Source organism: Xiphophorus maculatus, chromosome 3, assembly GCF_002775205.1.
Source record: "Xiphophorus maculatus strain JP 163 A chromosome 3, X_maculatus-5.0-male, whole genome shotgun sequence".
Lineage (NCBI taxonomy): Eukaryota > Metazoa > Chordata > Actinopteri > Cyprinodontiformes > Poeciliidae > Xiphophorus > Xiphophorus maculatus.
The window spans coordinates 6019842-6029878 of NC_036445.1; the positions used below are offsets into that span (position 1 = coordinate 6019842).

The following is a 10037-nucleotide window of genomic DNA, read 5'->3' on the forward strand; positions in this document are numbered from 1 at the left end:
CCCCCCTAGAAAGTGTTTACCTGTACTTATTACCACATCATTTTTAAGACCCACCCAGCAACGGCAGTGTGCCTCCAGTCCCCTCCTCCGACATGGTGCAGGTGAGAGTTTCCACTTGTTACACTGTGGTGGAGTCAGGAGGAAGAAAACTGGGGGAGGAGGAGGTAACAGAGAGCAACAAAGAAAGGGAACTCCAGAGAGAGAAAAAGCTTACTTAACTTCAACCTAAGTTGAGATAAAGGCATCCAGAGTGTATCACAGGTAAGTGGATTTTATTCAATTGTTTTCGGCTAACCAAGTCTCCGAAGTCAAAAAAAAAGGAAAATAATAAAGTGCAGGTTGGGAAAAACAGGATCATGTAACTGGAAAATTTGTTATTTGGAGAGCATATGTTGTCCTGTATTTTCTTTTCCAAGTAAACATTTCAGTTAAAGAAACTCATATGTTTCTTATGTGTAAACATATCACTGCTTTTGTCTTTCATATCAAACATTCTTTATTTTTTAAAAATCCCAAACTATGCTCTGCCTTCACAAATGTCTACGATGTATGTCGTCTTTCCTTTAAAACAATTACTATCTTTAAAATTATGTAATTTCTAGGATTCTGATAGCCAACATGTCCAAATGTCAGAGTTGGATCTTGTGCATTTTACCTTGAACTCAACCATCCTACCTTTGAGGCTGCATCACTAAAAAATAAAACTAGTGTTTCTCAAACCTCTGTAACATTCTCAGCAGGTTACAGAAGAGACTTCTTTAAAATGTAATATAAACTCCAACTTTTATTGGAAAATTTCCACTTTCATAACATTTAAAAAAAAAATCAAGGTTAAACTCTCCTTACAAATACAACATTTTGGGATTCCTTGTTGAGATGGAAGCTGAAGTGACCGATGTTGTCATCAGTTTCCAGGGTGTAGCACCCACAGGAGCTCAAACTGGGATCCAGGGAAGAAAGGAACAAAACAAGTCATGCCACTATAGCAGCTCTCCCAATGGGACTGATCAGGGAACAAACACATTTTAATTGTGCTCAATGATAAACTGCCGCAAACCAAGACACTTGAGGTGTAATTGCGTGACCCAATGCTGAACTAATTTTTGCAGAAGTTACTTCATAGAGGGAGCAGGCTCATATTTTACAGCATTTGCAGCATTCACTGCATTTTGAGTTTGCATTGTGTTTTTGGGAGAAGTGGGAGGTTCATAGATATTTCTCTATGGACTTAATTTTTAATTAATCTTTAAAAAGACATCAGTGAAACTGTTTTTTTCTTCTACTAAATCTTTATTTAGTAGAATCGCAAAGACATTGAGACAAAGACATCTTTCACAAGGTGACCTGACCAAAAAAGGCAGCAGTACACGTCACTGCGGACGATGTAAACAAACGAAAATAACTAAAACAAACTTTTAAAATATTTTTTAAAAAGTAACAATTTCATATGTAAAAGTAGAAGTTTCTTGCTCTGTGACCGGCTTCACCAAACAATTATGAGCTCACTTTTCCTCAGAACAGTGAGAGGATTGTAAAATGAGAAGATCTCACATCAAAAGAACTGGGCAGGTGGGTTACAATGAATGAGTATGGTTGTTATTCAGAAACCTATTATCATTGGTAATCAGTCTAAGTTGAAATCGCATCGCTGTCTGTCACATAGACCTTTTATCTGTTCATTAATGCTCAGTTTATTTTGCTGCCAGACAGGTATCGTTTGTCATTAAGTTTGTTGACTTTCAAAGCAGAACAAACAAATTACTTTGGTTTAATTATGGAAGTTCAGTTTTAGATATTACATGCTACATCTGAATTTCCCCTCTGTGGGACAATAAAGGTTATTTCTATTCTATTTTATTTTTGTTTTTGTAGGTTGGGCACAGAGCTGTCTCCGTTTCTTCCAGTAGCATAATGGCTTCAGTCGTTTTTAAAAAGGACACAGGTATGGGTCAATTTCTGTGAATTTAAAACTTTTGTTGAGATTTATAAACATGGTAATCCTTGTGGTTTTAATCACTTACTAATTTCTAAATCCTGAAAAGTATAGGATAAGCACAGAACAGGGTCAAACAAACTGAATTTTTATTTTATTCTCAAAAAGACAGAAAAACACAGGAAAAGATATTAAAATAATTTAGAAAATTATATTGTGGATTATGAGTAAGAAAAAAAAATTGTGCACCAAATTCTAAAATCCTATCTTGTCCCATTCTCTGAACTTGACTGTCAGTGTTTTTAGAGGCCATGCAGTGTCACTTCTTCAAACATCTTATCTGATCATTCTATTTCCTTTTAGCATTTCCTTAGATTTTCCATGTAGTAATCTTTGCTCCAACAGTCTTTTTCTTTAGTGATGAAGCTTTAGTCACTGAGTTCACATGAAGCCCCTGACAGTTGACTTCATTCACAATTTTCTTTATGGAAAAGCTGTACCTGATACATCCAGGTGCTTTTATAACTCTACAAGAGTGATCCTTTGCACTTTAACAGCCCTTCATAATTTTCTTCTGACCCCTAAGGTGAAGTAAAAACATACCTTGAAAATTAAATGCTCACTCTGAATTTGACTCTGGATCAGTCTGACATTTCTAAATAGATTCTGTTTGTTAAAATGTTAAAAGAAAATGTCATGAACAGAAACCCCAAAGTGCAAATAAAAAAAAAAAATGCTTTTTCATGTGGATGAAAAATTATATGAATAACTGTGTTAACAACAGGCAAAAGTACATCTAATCTTACTGGATTGTTTGTTCTGTAGTTTTAAATGACATATAACCATAGAAAAAAACAACATAATGGAGATATAAACAAGTAATCCTTTCCAAGTTATTATTGCATTATTTATGAAATTATTATTAATTATTAAAGCCATTCCTGTAGGCAGCATAAATGTGAGCACAAAAGATAAATGCAAGTAAAAAAAAAGATATTTTACAAAACTACTAAATGTGAAATTCAAAGCAAAAGTCAGACAAGCCAAATTAAACAGATTTACACTTAATGTCAGTAGCTCTGCTGATGTTAAAGGGGAAGACTTCATAACTACTGCCCTGGCCTAAAGCCAGTTTACTAGCTTGAAAAAGTAAAAAGCAATAATTTTTCTCCTGAAATTTTTATCCAATTAGCACAGTGCTAATTGGATAGCACAATGGCTCCAAATTCAAGCCATTTTTTTTTTAATTTGGAGATTAAAAATTAGATTTAATCATTAATCGTTCAGTGGACACTGTTGTATATTCTTGCAAGAGCTGTTTTTAAAATCAACTTTACCAGCAGTTTCCTTAATAAGATGGGTTCATACAATACAGTACCTCACCTGTAGGGAGGTAATTACTGAACCCTGGCAAACAGTCAACAGTTTACAACCACAATTCTTAATGTCCTGCACTATATGTTTATTGCAAAGTCCTGCAGGCTGGGCTTTATAATCTTCCAAGACATATGTTTGTAACTCTGCAGTAAACTTTATATCTGGTATCTTTCCCATAATGTCTGTTTGTGCAGGTATTTTTTGCCTCCTCCTATCAGGATTTCTGCTGCCTTCAGTATTTATGTCTGGGCAAACCACAGCTGCAGACATGAGCACAACTTCTTCCCCTACTGACCCAGCAACAACGACAACTGCCTCCACCATGAATACCACCACTTCTGCAGCAAACCTCACCATGACCATTTCAACAGCAACCTCAAATACCAACCAGGCTGCTAGCATGACTAGTAGCAGTTCAGCAGCTACCCTTACTCAGAGCACCATGTCCACCACTTATGGAGGTACTGTAATGTCTACTGCCATCCAGTCTCCCACAACCAACTCAGATTCAGTATCTCAAAACACCCACTCTACATCAACCACCTCTGGAGGCCCAACATCAGTAAGCACCCACTCTCCTTCAACCACCTCTGGAGGTCCATCATCACATAGTACCCACTCTGCCTCAAGCACCTCCGGAGGTTCCTCATCATTCAGCACCCACTCTCCTTCAACCACCTCTGGAGGTCCATCATCACATATCATCACTCATCACTCTGCCTCAAGCACCTCCGGAGGTTCCTCATCATCCAGCACCCACTCTCCTTCAACCACCTCTGGAGGTCCATCATCACATATCATCACTCATCACTCTGCCTCAAGCACCTCCGGAGGTTCCTCATCATCCAGCACCCACTCTCCTTCAACCACCTCTGGAGGTCCATCATCACATAGTACCCACTCTGCCTCAAGCACCTCCGGAGGTTCCTCATCATCCGGCACCCATTCAATTTCAGCCACCTCAGAAGGCACGGTATTTAGCTGCTCTCAAATGCCTCACATGTTATAAGTCAGGGTAAATGCAGGTAGACAACCAGAATACCAACTTTGCTTTCTCAACTTATATGTATACCTCTATACATATACTTGTAAGTACACAAGTAGTCCTCCTTTTATAGCAAAGAATTGTGAAATAGAACTTGGGAAGATTCTGACTATAACTTTTTTGTGAAAGATGTATGTTTTTCAGCTGGCAGCTGGTTTCTACAAAAAGGATTGCATCCCATCTGACTTTTAGATTCTTTAGGAACTAGTGATGCGCTGACAAATTTTGGGTTAAGAGAATCCGCTTGACTAGCCTATGAGTCTATATAGACTCAAAGTCATATTAGTGTTTTTAGTAATACTAAGGTGTTTCAAAAATGTTGTCAGGGAAGTGCAGTAGCTGTAAGAAGGTTTTTAATCATCCACTGTATTTTCTAGGATGGCATGTCAGCTGTTCGGCCAGTCTGTTACAACAGACTTTGGACAGGTGCTAGTTATTTCACTCTGACCATTCAGATCTCTTACAGTTTTGGTTGTTTTGTACCTGATGTTTTGGGGTGCTAAAATTGCCCATCTGCCACAAGATGTCAATTGGTATCTACTTTGGGAACCTTTCATCAAATTGGCAAAGGAGTGCACTGAGCTTTCAAGAAGCCCTGCACATGTTGCCTCATACTCTGTTTTATTCTATTAAACTTTCAATCACAGTATGCTATGGAACCTCAAGCAATAAAATTCTGTCTTGTAATGTATTTTCTAGTTGCAGTTATAGTCCAAGATGTTATTATGAAACCCTATATATAAAGTTTAACATTGATGGCCTATATTAGGTTTGAAATTCTCATTTGGGAGAAAGGCCTGAAGTCGGTCTTGAGTTTTGTGATAGTGTCAACTTATAAACCCTTCATCATTGTACTTTGCCAAGAAATAAAGAAATACTAAAGAGATAACAGACTAGCTAACTAGTAGCCCCAAAATGATCCTGAGATTTGATTTACCTCTCATTTCCCTTTCTACACTTTAAAACAATCTACATTACACTTGATCTCCACTTCAAAATCTAAAACACTTAGATGGATCAAACCTGACCCTGATTATAGAATAAATGGGGTACCTTTAAAACAATTTCAAATTTCTTCAACCTTTTCATTTTCAATGCTTTTTAGAAACAGAACCACCTTGAAATTCAGTCAGCCAATCAAATATAATTATTGAAAACATTAAATATTGGATTTTTAGTTTTTCTAACATTATTGTTAAGCTCTTGTGTTGTCTTGTTGTGGTGCACCAAAAGTCTGAGAATGGTTATCAACCACAAATCTACGATGAGGGTATCTCTAATTGGAACCACAGGCAAGCTTGGAGTCTCAGCGGAGAGCATCCTGTTGGGAATATATGGAACCATGAGTTCTTTAAGATGAGGTGGAGAGATATGATTACCAGGAAAGCAGAAGGAGAGTCCAAGGCTTAAATTAGAGAAAGACCATGTCTCTTGCAGTTCTTCATAACTTGTTGAAGATGTCTGGATAACCTGATAGTTTTTAGTGAATTCTTAGAATATACTGATTGTGAACAATTACAATATACCTGCTTTAAAATTTCCCAAATATGACGCCATTTCTCTATTTCAGGTAATATGACTGAGGAAAATAAAAACACCACATCAAATTCTTCAATGGAAATGGCAAGTCAATTTTATTATTATTAAAAATATAATATTATCACCATGTTTTTTATTTGTACTATATTGACCTTAATCGTGTGTCACTCAATCTGTCTAAAACAGATAAATTGCCCTTCCTTCTCCTGCTATTGCTCTGATTGCTACTCAAAGTACAACAGTCAGAATAAATCTTATTGTTCTGCTGGAGAATCATGTCAGGTAAGGAAGTAAATAATTATTTTATACTCTGCTAATCAAGTCAATTAAATGATCAGATTATTAGTGTAGAAGGATTGTGAAAAAATAAACATTTACAAAAGCATGTTTGTGTAATTTTGCAATGGATCAGCTGCTGAAATCAATGGACATGTGGTACAATGTGAGCTGCAGTGCCTCTTGTGTGGAAGATTGGAACAACACCTCTCAGCGTAACTGTTCTGTGAATTGCTGTAATTCCACTAGATGCGTTAAAGACATTTTTGCATCTATGATGATGATGATGACAACCACAGGTAAAATACAGAAATTGCATTTGCATATTTCATCTTGTCTTGCTTGTCTTTCTCTTTACAGGTATATTTAAAAGTACTTGTTTATGTGTGTGATCTTGCACTCTTACATACCGTATGCTTTTCTTACATAATTTTAGTAGCTGCAACCACGACAACAAACGCTCCGCCAACAACAAGAACAACCTCAACAACAGCAAACAAAGTAAAGGCCAAAATCTGTGAATGACCTTAGCATTTCCCTTCTCCTTACTTGTTAATATCTATAAGTTTACTATTTGCTTTGTACTTAAGACTTTCAATTAACTATCAGAACTTGAATGTTCTGACATAATCACCCTGTTTTCTGTGTTGTGTTTTTTTTTTTTTTTACAGGGAAACAAATGTCACAAGGGTAGCTGTACTGGTGAAAACTGTTATAAAAATTTCAAGGATCTTGAAACCTGTTCTTCTACAAACCCACACTGTCAGGTATGATCTGTGAAAGGATTTTTTATAGCTTTTCTTTTATTTGTCTATGTGACATAAACCCAACACTCAACAGTAGGTGTAAAGTAAAACAGTCTAAGTAAAAGTCTAAAATAACTACAGTATTTTTTTTCTGTTTGAAGTACAATTACCTCATTCGAAAAAAATATTTTCTCTAATAAGAGAGGGATTGATCAATGTTCTTGTACCTACTTAAATTGCACTGTGTGTTGTGGCAAGAGAAACTTGTTTGTCAGTTCCACTTTTGTAAAACAGTACAAGATAAGTTTTGCAAGTATGTTCATGCTCTCACACAGAAGATCTTAAAGTACATAGAATTGTTTTTATTTATTTACTACATTATTACTACCGTTGTTGTTGTTGTTGTTTTTAACAACAGCAATAATTTATTTTTGATTAATTTATTAAAATATATATTTGTTAGATCACATTAAAGGGTGATTTTTTTTCTGTATCTTTCAACATGAGATGAGGCTACTGGGATAAAATATGCATTTACTCCAAGGCTTTTTGCATGTCTTTTATGGAGTGTGCAGAAGTGTGAAGAGGTTTGCAAGGTATCTAGTGCTACATGAGAATTAAAAAATAAAATAAAATGACATATGACATAATATATCACAAAAAAGTCAGGAATATTGAAAGGTTGCATTAAGATTTTAAAACCGCTTTAAGTCTTTCTCTTTTTTCCTTTTTTATTTCTGAAGCATAAATGAAAATAGACTAACTTTATGTTGCTTAGCACAATTTTATTCACTGGGCTTCACATTTAAAGAGTTAAAAACTTGTTGAAGTTCAAGCACCTACATTTTTATTTTGATACTATTTTTTTTATATTATATATTGTCTTTTTCAGTTAAAAAAAGAGACTGCTAGCTCCGGCGTTGTTTGGACAGCAGGGTGCACCAATTGCACTGGATATGCTGCCTGTACTGGAACCACAAACCCCCCATGTAACCTGGAGTGCTGCACTGCCACCACAACCTCCTGCCTGATTTTGAACGGCACACTGAATGTTCCGTCTTTCGCCACAAGAGGTCCCTATCTTCATATTGAGTTGATTGCTTCCTTGGTTTGCCTGCTTGCAATCACTCTGCTTCTGTGAGTGAGTGAGCATGCATTTGCTGTCCTCGCATTTCTTTATGCGTATCTCGTTGGGGTTCATCTGTAATTGTATGAATATGAAACTATGAAAAAGTCTCAGTTTCAATGTTGATTGTGTGTCCTGTGTTTTGCACTTCCAGTTCACATTCCTTTTTGTTTAAGCATGGCTTTGAACTTAATTGAGAGCATCCACCACAGGGAACTTCAACCTAATCCTAATTCTCATATTTCAATCTCATATATATTAATATAAATTATATAATAAAGACAAATTTGAGTAAATTATGAGTAATGACTTTTAGTATTTATATGACCTATCCTGTCATTTGTACTTTGTCCATTAATTGGAAGTGAAATATTTGCACTGCCACACTTCAACTGCTTAAAGGGGAAATATATTTTGGTCAGTGAGTGACCCTAAAGTAGGTACAGCACAGATGATTTATGATATAAAAAGTTATTTTTGGAATAATGCAGCTTTAACTTTATTTGCACTTTATGAAACCCAAAAGTTGGGCTGTCACAGGAAGTTGTTAAGGCAATTCTTTTACACATGTCCTTCTTGAAGTGTGCAATTTAATATGCAGCAAGTTTTGTCTTATAGTTTTCTGATTTTTGACTTAAATATATGTAATGTGGGGGATTACCAATTAGATATATCTTATTTTCAAATGGTGACATGTAAAGGCTAAAGGAAATCAGAAATGTGTCAATTTATTTTAGCTTTGTGTACAGAATAATTTTGATTGTGCTTAAAATGAAATAAATGCAATCTATATATCTCAAAAGTCTAAATCATTTGACATTTTCCATGCTTTTAAATTACTAACATTTGCTAAAAATTTATTAGCTAGCCTATCACTGATTAATCCTAAATCCATAAAATCAAAATACTATTTAAACAGAGCTTGTTTAACAGTATCTTGAAGTATGCAAAAAAAAAATAAAGATCTTTAACAACAGACAATACACAAAGTCATCTGTTAGTCTGAAAAGTACAAAGCTGTTTGGATATAAGTAGGTTTTGCATTACCAACATGGCACAATAGTGAGAGTCATTTGCCAAGAGCAAATATGGTAAAATGGAGAACCTTTCTAGGAATGGCTAGCTTATCAAAATGACTTCAAGAACTAATCCACAATTTATCTAGCAAGTCACAAAAGAACCCAGAACCAAATTTAAAACACTTTACCCCTCAGCTGCCTTGGATGAAGTTTGTGTTCATCATTCAACTGTTTGAATGAGAAGGGGCAAAAATGGCATCAACAGGTGAGTTTCAAGGTAAAAACAATTGCTGATCAAAAGTAACTCAAACACAAAGACATGTTTCACATTTGGCTAAAGGAATCTCCTTGACCCCTATGATTTTGTGGTCTGACAGGACACATAAAAAATTTTTTGTGAGGATTTGCATCTTATAATTAACATAAAGTAACACAACAACATAACATCACACTCACAGTCAAACATGGTGGTATGTTGGGAGGTAAAATGGTGAACAGCCTGTATTTGTATAACACTTTATTAAGTCCAGAGGACCTCAAAGGGCTTTACACCACATTCACGTACATATTCACACGCATACCTTCCATTGGATTCAACTTCTGGGTATCTGACTATACAATAATTTCTAATTCTAAATAAAAACATTTAGTAAAATATATCATTGCATAAAAGACAGTAAGCATAAAGTCTTAAAAACACGATGATTTTTTTTTTCTCATGGCTTTTCTTCAGTGCTTTTGAGCATAGCAATATCAAATGTGTTTAGCAATAACCTCTAGGAAGTACCCTGTGTTTGGGGGGTTGTAATTAGCTGTATACCATAATCATCAGAACTTAAAATCTTATATTTTATTTATTATTATTATTATTATTATTGAGATTCCTGTAAAATAAATTTCTTATTAAGACACTTGGTGAGGGTTACAGTTTCATCTGTTTTTCAATTTCCTTCCCCTACATTTTGAAATCACATTT

The 10037-nt window shown here is 35.3% G+C and overlaps 1 protein-coding gene across 4 annotated transcripts; it reads left to right on the forward strand.

Annotated features, from left to right (window-relative positions):
• Positions 1–106: 106 nt before the first annotated feature.
• LOC111608075 (putative protein TPRXL) lies at positions 107–8785 on the forward strand. 4 transcript variants are annotated; one of them, XM_023330489.1, is made up of 10 exons: positions 107–261; positions 1873–1942; positions 3505–4092; positions 4189–4278; positions 5926–5978; positions 6081–6176; positions 6307–6469; positions 6607–6671; positions 6842–6937; positions 7809–8785. In XM_023330489.1, exons 2-10 carry the CDS (start codon positions 1912–1914, stop codon positions 8055–8057), a joined length of 1431 nt encoding a protein of 476 aa, XP_023186257.1. In that variant the 5' UTR covers positions 107–261; positions 1873–1911; the 3' UTR covers positions 8058–8785. The 4 variants fall into 4 exon arrangements, with proteins under 4 accessions (XP_023186257.1, XP_023186258.1, XP_023186256.1 ...); XM_023330490.1 differs by having other exon boundaries at positions 3505–3951; positions 4234–4278; XM_023330488.1 differs by having other exon boundaries at positions 3505–4278.
• The last annotated feature ends 1252 nt before the right edge of the window (positions 8786–10037 follow it).

Excerpts from the sequence above, each read along its gene's own strand:
- LOC111608075 (XM_023330488.1), top strand. The coding sequence starts at position 1,912 with ATGGCTTCAGTCGTTTTTAAAAAGGACACAG. Across the intron at positions 5,979-6,080 it reads CAAATTCTTCAATGGAAATG|ATAAATTGCCCTTCCTTCTC; the intron begins GCAAGTCAATTT and ends TGTCTAAAACAG. Across the intron at positions 6,177-6,306 it reads CTGCTGGAGAATCATGTCAG|CTGCTGAAATCAATGGACAT; the intron begins GTAAGGAAGTAA and ends GCAATGGATCAG.